The 14,337-nt window shown below is 38.8% G+C and overlaps 1 protein-coding gene across 1 annotated transcript in view; it reads right to left on the bottom strand.

The window, feature by feature from the left end:
• Positions 1–14,337, bottom strand: part of SOS1 (SOS Ras/Rac guanine nucleotide exchange factor 1) — a 38,296-nt gene that overhangs the window by 3,361 nt on the left and 20,598 nt on the right. Inside the window, exons 9-20 of the mRNA XM_058800735.1 lie at positions 13,072–13,199; positions 11,632–12,287; positions 7,217–7,298; positions 6,865–6,987; positions 6,605–6,708; positions 5,201–5,423; positions 4,428–4,547; positions 3,951–4,113; positions 3,496–3,613; positions 2,085–2,257; positions 1,038–1,154; positions 614–878 (exon numbers count right to left, since the gene is read on the bottom strand). Coding sequence (XP_058656718.1) covers positions 614–878; positions 1,038–1,154; positions 2,085–2,257; positions 3,496–3,613; positions 3,951–4,113; positions 4,428–4,547; positions 5,201–5,423; positions 6,605–6,708; positions 6,865–6,987; positions 7,217–7,298; positions 11,632–12,287; positions 13,072–13,199 — 2,272 coding nt within the window. The remainder of the gene's footprint in view (positions 1–613; positions 879–1,037; positions 1,155–2,084; positions 2,258–3,495; positions 3,614–3,950; positions 4,114–4,427; positions 4,548–5,200; positions 5,424–6,604; positions 6,709–6,864; positions 6,988–7,216; positions 7,299–11,631; positions 12,288–13,071; positions 13,200–14,337) is intronic.

Raw genomic sequence — 14,337 nt, 5'->3', positions numbered from 1 at the left:
GGCAACCAGCTGAACACAGGAGTAACCTCTGAAAACCCTTGCATGTGAAAGGAGCCTGTATCCATTATTAAATACTGAGAGCACACCATAAAATATGAGCTTCCTTTTATGTCAGGAAAGACAGAAGAAGAAGAGGTGTGGATAGGTCCTGATGGATTTAAAGCAAGCAAATACTGATTTTAAGTTCTGCAGGAAAACCATCCATGTACACTGAAATCAGTTCTGAATTGCAGGCAGCAGAATAAGGCACCTACAAACAAATAATTTTTTATTCTCAGTGTTCACCATCAGACACTCACCAAATACATTCACACAAATACATATGGCACCAAATCCCACAAGTTTGTTTGGGACATACATGGGCCCTAGAGATTACCTCTGCCTTCAGTTTTGACAGGTCTTCCAAAGACTTGTAAAAGCCCCTATGTAACACATCTAATCCTGTTCAGTTCCTCCTTTACAATAAAAACTTCTTAAAGAAAAAGTAAGAAATATTGAAGGTTTTTGATGAAGCAGACAAAAGCAATGATTTTTACAGTCACTAGTGAAGGCTAAACCTCATTTCCCCTGCCTGCCACCACGACATGTGAGTGAGCTGTGTGTGAGCACCTACGTGTATGGAAGGGGCTGGAGGGGTCCGAGTCGAAGACGCTGCAGGCGTCGGTGGTGCTGGAGGTGGCGGAGGCGGGCGGCGGCGTCAGCGGCGTCCGCGGCGAGTTGGGCGCCGACGCCGTCGCCTCCGTCTCGCTCTCGGGGATGCGGCTGTAGCTGATCTTCCTGGGCTCCTGCTGCAGGGGCGTGGGATGCCTCATGGTACCTGGCCTTGGGTTAGAGGGACGAACACCCGGGGACTTGAGAGGGTAGCTGTACTTCTTGGGCTGAAACGACACAAAATAGCAACCAAAATCAAAAGGCTGTGGGATAACCTAAATGTAGCTTTGTAGTTATAAAGTCAGAGATTTGAAATGATTTCTGCCATCTATGAAAGACAAATGTAAGCACTTTTTGAAGAATAAATGCAAAAACTGAATACTAACAAATCTTGGAGGAGGCTTGACATTTCGTGGCTCTATCTCCAGTGACTTGTTGAAGAGATAATCTGTAAATTCTGTCTCCACGCTGTTTCCCATTGGATTCAGGTTTTCAAAAAATCTCTGCAATACATGAAGGCAGACAAACTTGTCAGCTAAGATGCTTTTTAATACTGCTTGTTTCTACAGCACAAATGATCCCAGCTGCTCAAGAGAAGAAAGAGAATTTTGGAGTCTGAGGTAACAACAGACTTAAGCCATTAAATGTGCTTGTCACCAGGCCTTTTCTGGACACTGCTATTGCTATGCTTGGCCTGAAAACTAGCTGTGTAAGTACCCTAAATGCTTTTTGCAGTGCAAAGTCAGACCTGGTTTGTCCAAACACTTCCAGAAAAAGCTGCAAACAATCGATCTTTAGACTGATGCAGGGAAGACTGCTCCCACAGTGCATTCTGTCAAAGCCTGAGGAGAACAAATCAAGAAAAACCTTGCAGAATCTCTTAAGATAACCTGTCCTGTGACTCTCTGAAAGCACACATCTCAAAAGATGGTAAAAAAAAAAAGAAAAAGGGAAGAAAGAAAAGCAACCAGAGAGGACATTGCTTAGACAACACCTCAGACCAAGGAAAACAAGCATCAGGAGGAAGAAAGATCTAAGGATCACCTCCATCAACACATGATGTAAACACAGTGCTATCAGGTAAACATGGAACATAAAGGCATGTAACAGAGGAGGAAAAGGCAACTGGGCTCACTGGACAAATAATTGCAACTGAGTGAAGGACAATGAGAATCTGCCAGTTTCAGTTCCTGTCTAACACTGATCAATAAGAAGATCTACCAATGTCCCAACAGCTGAGAAAAAATGAAACAAACCCAAGAAACTGCAAGCATTGAGCTTTCTGCCTTTTCTTACACTGAGACCCAAGACAGGTTTTATGCCAGGTCCTCTGCTCACCTCTGATTCAGTTAGACCAAATCTATGTGAATTCAGTCTGTCCTTATGGTTTGTCAGCTGACAGAATCACCACAGAAGGAAATTGTGTCACTTACCCTGATGTCAAATTCCACTCTTAAACAATATGGCTGGTTCTGGTACTGCTGGATCTCCCCTGTTATCTCAGCTACCTTCCTTCTCTTGCTGAAGTTGATAAGGTCTTTCCCATGGCGCTTGAGAAATTCAGGATTGCCTTCTTCTGTTTTCAAAATGTTGGTTAAGTAAATCCCTAAACAGCAACAGAAGAGGTTTTCAACAGAGAGTACAAAACAAGGAGGAAGTCATGACTGGAACATAAGGACTTCTTAAAAAATTTAATTTGTGCACTGCAATTATTTAGAAAACCCTTAGTTAGGGTCAACAAGAGAATTGCACCTCAGCTTCCAAGAAGGGCAACAATTTAAATATTTTTAACATGCCTTGTTGCATCAATGTCCCAAAGTCTGTGCACCTTTCTGTGGTTTAGGAAGCTCACACAACTGAACACTAAAAGGAGACACTGAACAGGAGTGCTTTCTCTTAACTCCTCTTCTCCATTAGACACCCCAGCTAAAGTCCAAAAATGATTTTCAAGTTTTATCCTGGCTTCATAATTGCATCAAATAATTTGAAGATTAGGAACTAAAAAGTGCTCTCCACTTCACAGATCATGTGTTTGGAATTGTCATTATGACTTGACAGAAATAACTGAAGCTATTCACATGTGATCCTGCTAACCTCTACTCATCTCTGAAGCAGGACAGAAGGTTTCTTAGTTGATCTTATCTTTCTTTGCAGAGCTCTGGAGTATATCTTTCCCCAATCTGTAAAAGGCCAAAAAAGCCATCAACACTATTTTCTTCCAGTTTTGGCCTGAAGCCTATGTTGGACAAGTGCACTGTCCAGACTTGGAACTGATCAGTAGCAAACATTTAAGTGGATGCTTAAGAAAAGGACTGACATGTGCTTAGCATCACTATCTGCTAAATGTCAGCAATCCACTTCAAAGAAGAACTGTTAAATCTGATGATAAAGAGGATTTTGCTTTCCAAACTCTGTTTCTACAGAAATAAGACTTTTTAATAGAAATGAGACTCTAGCTGTATTTCTTGGAACACCTGATGAGAAAGAGGATCTTTCTTTTTCTCCCAGTCAATGGCAATAATATTTCTAATGAGACCACCTTCTATTGAGAGTATATCTGGTTGTAACAGTTCAAACCACACTCAAAGTAAAAATCAGCAAAAATGGATATTGCATAAAAGAGAATATTGCAGATATACTTATTTTTACTCCAAATAATATCTTCCATGAATAGTCACTTTAGGGTTTTTTAATATATTCGTGTCTGGGCACCTGAAATTCCAACCCACCTGTCCTGTTAAAATGGACTTTTCTCTCTATTGTTCATACTCTGTTTAGTCCCTTAGCTCAATAATTTCCAAACGTTAATGTGGGACATGGCTCATCCAAACCACAGGTACTCACCAAAAAAAGGCACACAAGGAGGATTAATGGACCTGAGTTTTGCCAAGTATTTCTTATAATGGTCCTCACTCAGCTCATAAGCTTCTTCTAAGATCTTCTTCTGGCGACTTGGAATTTGCTTAAAAGAGAAATCAAACAGGTGATTTGGAAAGAGAAGATAAAGGCATGGCCCAGCAACACTACTGAGAGTAACAGTCTCCCACTGGCACTTGAATTAGGGAGCATGAGGACACTGCCCCACCATCCTGAGACACCTTTCTTAAGTGGGGATGGATTTCTTGCTTCTGAAACCAAGGAAAAACCCTCTCTCTTACACCATGGTTGATTCATTTCTTGGGGGATTTACTTTCCTTTCTCCTTGGAATCAAATGCCTACTGACAAGACAGGCTTTTAGTGCAGCCAAGGTACCCTGCATGACACTGCCATAGCACAAGTAGAAAATATTTCACTGTACCTCAAACGTGTGATCCAACCTATAAACTGCTGCGGAGTTCATAGCACTGACAATCTCAAGGACACCATTAAAGTTGTTTAGCTCTTGAAAAACTTGCAGGATCTCAATTATCCGGCTCACTACAATTACTCTCTCCTCTAGGTTTTCTGTTTCTACAATGCATCTAAATACACAAGAACATTGGGGTTTGTATTAAAGCACTGATGAGGTTTCCAAAGTCAAATACTAACTTGTAACACAAACAAATACGATTTTATCAAATTACTTGAGGTAGTTCTGAAAATGTCTTGGAGATTTGAAAATATTCTAAGAATACAAAGCTTGAGACCACTATGTTAAATTTCTCACAGGGACCAGTTTTAGCATCTAAACACCAAAACAGGAATTCTCCTAGAAGAGAATTTTCCACAGTATACTTGTGAATGGTCTGTAGATGTCCCAATATGGAAAAGGTGCAGATTCAGGAAAGTCACTTACTTTTCAAACCACAGAGTTAGGTTAGTCGTATGCCTAATCATTTTGAGAAGGTTGGGAGAATTAATTTCTTTATCTTCCTTTGTCCACACACTTCCAACTAGTTCTGATGGCTGCACAGCTCTGGAAAAGTAGACGTTTTATCAAAAAATGTAACTAAAAGCAGGAAGGTATTATTTTTCCAAACCCTCTTGATTTTCAATGAATTTGGAATTCATATTTAGAAATAAATTCTTAAGGTATTCCTTCTACAACGTTAGGCTGCCCTCATGACTAAATGATATTTCTATGCTTCTTTTTTAGACTGTAGATATTTCTTAATGTATGTCACTCTTAACCACCTCTGTTCATCTAAATGAAGAATGAAATCTCCATTTCATTCACCATAACAAAACGTGAGCTTCCACTACCTGAATAATTTCTTAGCTGATGAGATCTGACACGTTCCTTAATTTGCTACACAAAGCAGGATGTGAAGAAAACTGATTTAATAACTGTTCATACATCTCAAAGGTTGATCTACTCAGAAAATACCAAGAGAAAGCTGGAGCACAAGACAATTAACAGTATGCAACAATCACACATACTGGGGACTGGGGAGGATAAAACAAATATTGTATTTTAGAGAGCTTCCTCTGAAAAATGGAAATTAATACACACCACTAGTAAAGTCCCTTAATTTCTGTGGGGCTTCACATCAGAGGCCTACAGAAACAATTTCAGGCATGGAGAATATTTTGGTTTGTGCCACGTGTTTCTCAGTGGAGCAAAGCTACCTGTAAAAATCTGACTCCAGCAAAGTGAGCTGCCGAGCGATTTCTATGGGATGCAGAGTGAGCAAGTCAAAAGTCTCTGTGTGGCCTGGTTTGCTGATGTGCCACTCAATTGCTGGAGGGGGGCTCTCAAAAGTGATGTTGTGGCTCGGCCCAATGGCTTGTGCCTGCTTTTTCCTGTTGATTATCTTTGTGATGGATTCAACCCACTTCTTCATGGCTTTGCCTGGCACACAGAGAAAATTACTATTTAGTTAATACTGTTTTTCCTAAGACATCAGTATTATTCAGTAATCAGTAACCCAAAACCTAATAAATTAAAGCAATCATATATTCTTAGGATTGGCATTCTCTACACAAATGTAGAAGTATTCAAAGACAGAAAGAATTCCTCAACAGCCAATGCTGAGCACGACTTTGCCCAAGCACAAATGAGAACAGCCAAATTAGACTCCTGCCCTGATTTAGGTGCTTTTCTTTCTTTTCTGAGTTTACAGTGAGTTTTTGGGAACAACCTTGTTTTGCCCAACATGCACTTCTGCAAACACCTTGAACTTTCTAGTTTGGGCAAGAGCACGTGATTACCTCAGACAACCTAGAAAGTCAAAATAACAAACAGGGAGAAGCTTCTTCCTGTACTGCATTTGCCATCAAAGCTGAGAATAAAATTGAAAGTCCAAAAGCCTTTTTAGCTCTGCATCATAAGAATTTCATGCACCAGTCCATTGAAAATTTACCAGTAACACCCACTGAATTAGCTACCCATTCTCCCCTCTTTTTAGTGGCTAAATAACTACTAAGTGCTTCTCTGACACAGTCTTTTCCTACAAATTGCTCCTGTGTCTGTCTTGGCTTTATTTAAAAGGAAACAGGAAAAGTCTGTACAATCACAACAGCAAGGTGTTCTACAGTTCTAATATGCACTGTGAAGTAGCTGGAAACTCTTGTTTCAAAGAAATAATGGTTTCCACCATCCAACTTTACAAAAATTACCCCTGTGTTAAGTTTAAAATGACAATCAAAGCAATTATTCTGTCCTGATCATGACTCAGTTCTTTTTATTTTTCATTATTTCCTCTACAGCAAAATTCATTTATGTAATCAACATATTTAACATTATGTAAATTTAATTCCAGTCACTCTATAACAAAACTCAATTTATGTAAATAACAATCATTATTCAGAACAAGAGCCAGATTTTGAATAATAGTGTGTGTGTGGGCTTAATGAAAGTCTATTTCACGCTCTTTATGAAGTATTTAATAAGTATTTAATAATAATAGTATTTATTATTTAATAAGTATTTAATAATGTCCTGTTTTTCCTGAAAGCAAAATTGATCACACTCTGTATCTCTGAAATGGGATGCTTTAGGATAAATGTCAGCACTTAAGGAACTGTAAATACCTCTTACTGTTCCAATGAACTCCTCCAAACGTTTCAGAAGGTCAGCATCTCTTTCAAAGTCATAGAAGTGGTGCTCTACCCAGTGTCGACACACATTTAATACTCTGCAAGAGCAAAGAATAAAGAATCACTCCAGAGTCAGTCTGTCTTCCCTGTCAAAGCAGCTGCAAGAAAGGCCACTGGCAGCACCAGGAGCCAGGGCAGCCAACAGGTGGCACTCCAGAAGAAATTCAGGGTGGCTCCAGGGATGCAGCACTCACCTCAGCTGCACAGGTTGAATGTACTCTTTCCTAAACCTTTTCAGCTCTGCACTGAGGGGCTGGTCTCCGTTCTCCATGGCAATACGGTCGGCTTCCGTGGGCTCAGGCTCTGGAATTTCAAACCTAGCACAGAAGATGGGTGTGAGCACTAGGCATCTGTTACACCAGTCTTGGGCACAAGCTTCTGGATATAAACTTATATACATTTTACTGGCAATCCTTGAATTGGACAACTTTTTAAAAAGGTGTTTGAAGTGACTCAAAACCAACTGGAAAGCCAGAATCTTACACACTCCAAGTAAAAAGAAAAAAAAAATGCACTTCATAAGAACAGTATTTTTAAGTGGCATACCTTTCTATTAGCAAACTCAGCAACTCTTGAGGTCTACAGAAGGATCTATATGTTGTGAGAAAAGTCCGAACAAAGTTGGGATCTAAGACAAAGAATAATTTTACACTTATGTCAGCAATTACCTGGGTTTTTTTTCTTTTGCAATAACTTCAATTATCTGTTAAAATTAAGGATGTCACCCTATCAACTTACAGAGAAGATGATGTAAACCAAAATGGCTTTGGCAACAGTTCAAAACTTCCTAAAACAGTAATACAAAGTAGAACTTAAAACCAATTTTCATTCTGTTGAAGGTTCACAACAATAACTTCCTCCTCCCCCAATTGTTAAAAGACAGGAGTCTTCTCCAATGACTTTGAAATTAATGAATAGATGGTTTTATTTATGAGTAAACAACTTTGCTTTTGACAGTGACTGGGACATGAGAGCTCAAAAAACACATCAAGTCACTCTGCACTGGATAGAAATGGCCTCTTCCAGGGGAGAATACTTCCCCTAAACAGGCACAACTGATAACTACTCATGGTTAAGGCAGCCTAGATATTTTTTCACCTGACAGCTATGTTAGAGGTTATATTTATTTCACCTCTAGAAAATCAACTGATTTCATTTAAATTGACTAATTACATATCAATTCATTTAAAATATGAAAATGTGTCTTAAAAACAATCAAAACAATCAGAAAACCAAAGTGTCTCTCATAATTACAAAAGCAAACCCATTTGTTTTCAAATATGAGGAAATGCAGTGACAGTTCACTGGCACTGCACAGAGCTGACTAGAAACAAGGCTAGCACTGTTGTCACTGAACAGAATTAATGAGCACATTGCAACAGCTTTGCATATTAAATCCATATCCAGATTTGAAAACCAAACCCCTACTGGTAATTGTCCTAACATAGAGTGGCTGAAGAAGAGCTCACAGGACGTGAAGCAAGAATTCCTGTAGGCTATAACATGTAAGATAAAAAGACTGCATTATTTGACCTAATGCTCTACTGGATTTGTTTCCTGCAATATGAATTTTTAAGAGCTGCTTTAAAATCCTCCTTAACTCTTTACCAGGATCTTGTCCATTTGAATGAACATTCCAACTTCCTTAGATCCCACTGAGCTGTTCATTTGGGCAACAGTTTACTGTGATGTGCTGCACACCTTAACTCTGCCATGTAACACAGCATTTCCTTGCAATTTTGTTGCATGATAATTCTCATTCCTTAAACAATTACCTATTCTGCTTCTCACATGTCCTCCATTACCCCATTTTCCTAATCATAACCCCTTTCCCACCAGTCCTTGAAACTGTACAGTCCAAAATTATTTTCAAAGGCAGAACTCCCATACTTTTTGAACAAAAAAGGTCATCCCTGTTTACATCATCTTCATTACGAAAATACACAAATTCTGCTGTGCTAAAGAAGCACTCATGCTTTCACAGCTTGCAATCTGTACACAGCATGTACTCTAAATAAGAGATTTTGTCTACATGAAAAAAAGAGCTTCCATAGCAATTAAGATCTTCAGATCAATGCAAGCTCTGAGTTGCAGCTATTGTTATTTACAGGTAGGGTCAGCAGATAAATCCACAATGCACATTGAATTTCAAACCAAGCAGATCAGAAAATCAAATCTAACTTTGTTATCTTACTAGCAACGACTGTGACTCAAAATAGTGTACAATATATGAGTAAGTTTTAAAAAAAATACAGACAACACCAGTTAGCCAGGATGTCTGCTCATGTGATAATTCTCTCTTCAATGCAGCCAATTTGAAAGCTAAAAAAGAACAATAACTGTTCTATGAGGATTTATAAATAATCACCCTTGAATTCCTTAAGAAAGGAAACGGACACTATGATGACGCACAAGCACTCTTAACATATCTAAGCTTTAAAAATAGAAGAGTGCTGCCCTATAGATAAAAAAAATGCCATGACTTTAAAATGTTGGTACCACCTAATCCAGCTGCTCTGAATCAAGAATTGGGCAAGAGGAGATAATGAATGCAAAAACACATTAAAACAAGGAAAACCCACCACAATATGCAAATAGGGTCAGAACCTGAACTTCTAATTGCAGGGCAATTTCTCTCATGTAAAAATACATGGAAAACTGCTTTTGCAGAGATTTCTCTCTTTTTTTGCTGCTCCACCACAGGATAGTTTGGAGAGTCTGCCACACCTTGCGACCAGGTGGCCATCAGGGCTGTCTCCCTGTCTGAGCTGTTGCAGAAGCTGGATGCCTCCCACCCCTGGCAGAATTGTTTCCTTAGAGCTTTCCCTGATGCACAGCAAAGAAATTTTGGCTGAGAAAATGGTTTCTCATTTGTCAAGAGGGTGAGGGATGACAAATAAAAGGTCCAACATCCGTATCTACAAATGAGGTGGACTGTGTGGATCTTCATATATTACAAAAAAATTGAGACCTGATTTGACTACAGCAACAACTAATAAACTGCAACAGTTTGTATGACCTTTGCAAAGTATATCTGTAATTATTTCTTACACCACTTGACCTACAAAAATACCTAGAGAAAAGCCACAGCTATAGTAAATACTGTCTTTAAACTGGCAGATCAAGGGCTGCCATAACCAGGCACACTGAATTTCAGAAAAACTGACTCAGAAAGGTACACACTTGCTGTTCTGGCATCTGAATATAAAGCCAATAAAGACTTTAAAGATCATCATTACAGATAGACAATTCTGTGTGGGGCAAGAAAAGCATTTCTACAGTCTGTAGCTGTTTGGTTACATATCACCAAGGCACTCATCCTCCCAGGTCTCCAAGCAGAGGAGAAGCCTTGCACTCAGCTGATACATGTGTGAAAGAGCTAACCCGGTACCCTGGTACTTCTGGAGAATTGCTGCCCTTCTCACTGCATCTCACAAGATGCAACAAACCCCTCAATGATTTACATCACCAATGGATCATGTTTCCTGCACAACAGAGCATTTTTGGTTGAGTCACTCTATCTTTTATTTCTTTGCTGCCCTGGAAAAGACTGCACAGAATGGTGAGAACAATGATGTTTTTCCTCACAATTATAACCAATTATAAAACAGAAGGTATAGAAGATAAGAGTGTTGAGAAATTATGCACAATGTAGCAATGCAGCATCACATCCACTAAGATGATTAAGGCTACAAAGACAAGCTACATACATTATAAGACAACTATTTTTATCCTTTTGGTCAAAGTCTTTCAGACCACCTCTCAGAACCTATATTCTCAGTTTTCTCATACAATACTTTTTGCTAATTCTTTTGCCAAGGCAATACTAGATTTAAAAATAATAATAGAAAAGTGTTTCCCTTTCTCTAAGGCTGAGTTGTTTGATTTAACTTTCAAGAGTTACGACATAAATTATGTCATAAATCATGCCTATAAAATACAAAGCCAAGAGCTAGAAGTTTAAAAAGTTACAAGAAAATGAAGACAGCTACAAAACTGCTCAGATAAAAACTGCCAGCACAAAATTGCATTTGGCTTTATAGTAAACATTAGGAAAATTAAAAGAAGAGCAAGAATAGTAATGAAGAGATTAAATATAAGTATTTTTAAAAGTAAACAGAGTACTAAACTATAGAAATTATATTCTGCTTACTGCTCACTTCTTTCAAACAAATATTCCTGATCTATGCAGGGTATCTAGGACTGAGATGCAGAAGAACAATCTACAATTAAGAGTGTAAAAAGGAAGAAAAAAAAATTGTTGAATATGAAAAGCACCAATATCAAGATGCATGAAGTTTCAGAATAACTGACATACAGACAGAATCAGGACAAAAAAAATCCAAACCCCAAACACAAGCCTATGCTTTGCAGCACAGCTTATGAAAATCCTGGGCTACCATCAAGAAGAACCCCACACACTGAGGTCAGCCTGGATAACCACATAAATGTCTAACATGACTTCAACACAAACAGAAACCCTAAGTCTAAAGTCCTTAAATCAAATCCTCACTGAAGTTCTGATCAAGGCAAAGCTCTGAGGACAAAGTATGCAAGTGACTGCATCTATCAAGTTGATATTGGTCCTTCCATGGCACGCCAGCATGGACACAGCTGATAGAGTACAACCCTGAACTGAAAACACTGAGCCCATAATTCTCTCCCACAATGCTGGCCCTTCCTGTGTCACCCAGCTTTAAAAGTCTGGAGGGAAGGCAGTTCTTGTAGCCTGGGGCACAAAGGAAAAAGTATTGTCTGGAGCTCAATTGCTGCAGGCTGCAGGCTCCCACCACCTCCCCTGCATGAGAACAATCTCATGCACATGTAATATCCTATGTGAACTGCCAAACATATTCACTTTTTACTCATTTTATGTATTTTGCTGCATGTATTTAACACAGAGAGAGAAGCATGAACTAGTTACTACCTTGAGTTTTGGCTGCACAAACCAAGTGCCTCACCTGCATACATGTGGTATGTCAGCCTCTCGATGAGCTTCACAACAGTTCCTGCCTTGATGATGGGGATTCCAGATTTGGGCTGCATGTTCTCTTCAAATACAATATTCTCTTCAGAGTCGGGTTCTGCAAATCTATAAAGCTCAGGATTTGGAAATCTCATCTGCTCCTCTTTTTCTTCCTGTAACATTGTTACATCCAACATCCTTTCCAGCGTGCTTCTATATTGCAAAGATATCAATGCTGCCATCCAGTTGTTTTTCTCTTCAGCTGATTTAGCAGCAAAAATAACACTGTTCTCATCTTTTAAGATGATTTCAAAAGCATGTCTATACTCATTAGTGTCATCTTTATCATTGATTTGTACCTTTCGCATGAAGAACTTCTCCTTGAGTCGATATTCTGCATTGCTAGCACCAGGGAGTCTTGGCTGGCCATGATTTGACTTACAGCAAATCATCAAGCCATCAAAGAGGAATATGTGTCTCTCGTGCTTTGCTCCTACACGTGTGAGTGTTCCTTCCATGATGAACTCGTTACAGCACTGTCCAATGTCTTTACCCTCCCAACCATCAATATTTTTCTGGATTTCATTCATTTTCTTAATTGCTAGCTGCTTCCCCTTCATCTGCTGAGTATAGAACCGGCATGCGGATTCACTTCAGTGGAGGATGGGAAAAAGGCAGCCTGTTAGTACATATGTTTTTAAAAAAACACAACCACCACTAACACAAAAACACCAGATCATCCTTCTGAGAAGTGAGGATTGCACTGAGAATGCAATTTCATAATTCAATATCAGCACCATTGCAAAGTCTTGACTAAAGCATCTCATCTGATAAATTTTCTACTTATCTTCAGCAATAGATGTTTTACCTAAACACAAACAACCAGAGGCAGGCAAGCTGTGAGCGCTCCTTAGCCCAACAAGTCACTCACTTCCATAACCAACAGAACAATTCTAGATGGCATTAATTTGAAACAAGTACATTCAGAAAAAAAAAAAAGCTGTTAACTGCATTCATGTTCAAGCCTAAAGGTTACCCTTGGCAGCACAAAAATTGTCTGGCAACAAAAATATTGAAACAATTTTAAGAGTAGTTTCAAATTCAAGAACATTACCTTCTAACCACACAGAAAGGTACTTTTAGAATATTTTTAGGTGGATATTTATTATCTGAGCACAATTAACCCACCAAAGCCGCAACTTTCTACTTACCAGTGAATTCTCAGAACGTCTCAACTACCAGTTTGCAAGGACACATAGAAATTAGAACTGTTTTAAAACAATAACAAATTATCTTGGCTTTGATGTCACTTCCTCTGAAAAAGCAGGCTTGTCACAAACTATTTTGTTCATTGTTTACTAAAAGAGGAAACCGGGAGCCCTGGATTTATAGCAAAGCATTAAGAGCAGAGAGCAGAAAAAGCGGAAACGTTTACCTAAGCCTTCGCTTTGCAAGGCTTTTGGAGCATATCCGTTCCATACTGCTTTGAAGATTTAGCAGGGCAGTTATTGCTTGCTTCAAGCACTCCTTATCCTCTTCATCCTCACTTTTTTCTTCCAATTGCTGTGAACATTGAAAGTCAAAGACAGGAAGTGTTACAAACATTCTGGCGCGTGCAAATCCAGAAGTTTGAACCAGGAAGAAGAAATCTAACATTCTGCTGATTTTCCACGCTCCTGCTTGTTATAAAAGTTAATGGTAATAACCAGGTGTGCTACTGACACAGGTGAGAGACAACTCTCTGCTAAGAGCTTAATCTCATTAAAATCCAGCACAGTCACTAAGGTCCCGCAGATACAAACACACTCAGAGTATTTATCTCAAACTGGTCTGATTTCTCTTACAGCTCCTTACTGGAACCCATTTCAGGTGTTAAATCCTGAGAAGAACAAGAAATTAAAGAGATCCCCATACACACCATACTACAGGACAAGATCAAATCAGTCTCTAACACAGAAACATCCTGGAACAGGCAAGCTGGACCCAAAGCTAAGCAGAATTCCTTCATCACATCTAAAAATAGAAGATTACAAGGACTCTCACCTCATGAATAACAGCCTAATTAATAAATCAGGTGGAAGGGGACCTTGGAAATTATCTCAAGCCAACCTCCAGCACAACTGCAGAGCCAACACAAATCAAGCTGCCCAGAGCCACAATGAGCTTTGAATTTAAAAACAAAACTAAAACTGGATAAGAAGGGTTAACACTTAATATTTGTGTCTAACTATTGTTATGACAGGTAAATTTTTACAACAAGATTTGCCATGCTTAAGATTGCTTAAATTGAAGATTTGCATCTCAAATCTTCATTTAAGCACTAAAATGTTTCATGTGAGAGAAAAAATAAGTGACTACAGTTGTGGCTTAGATGTCAAACTGAAACAACATTTGCAGAATTATTAACAGAGAAGCATTCTAGATTATCACACACCAAGAATTAACTCCACACAATTGAAGAATTTGTTTTGGTGGTAGAAGTGAAACAAAGGCCAGTATGAACCAGAATAAGACACCCTTGCAAAAAGTAAAATTGTGCTGTTTGATTCCAGTGTAAAATATAGGTATTGTCCTTAAAAATCCAACAGAGTACAACAGTCATATTTGATATTTTAATGGGTCAGAGAACAGCACTATTTTTTCCCTAACTCAAGTTAATCATCCAATGCAACAGCTGTCAATGCCAAAGACTATTTTATTT

This window comes from Ammospiza caudacuta, chromosome 3 (assembly GCF_027887145.1).
Source record: "Ammospiza caudacuta isolate bAmmCau1 chromosome 3, bAmmCau1.pri, whole genome shotgun sequence".
NCBI lineage: Eukaryota > Metazoa > Chordata > Aves > Passeriformes > Passerellidae > Ammospiza > Ammospiza caudacuta.
The sequence above is the reverse complement of the archived record's forward strand: the minus strand, read 5'-3'. Positions and strand labels throughout refer to the sequence as shown.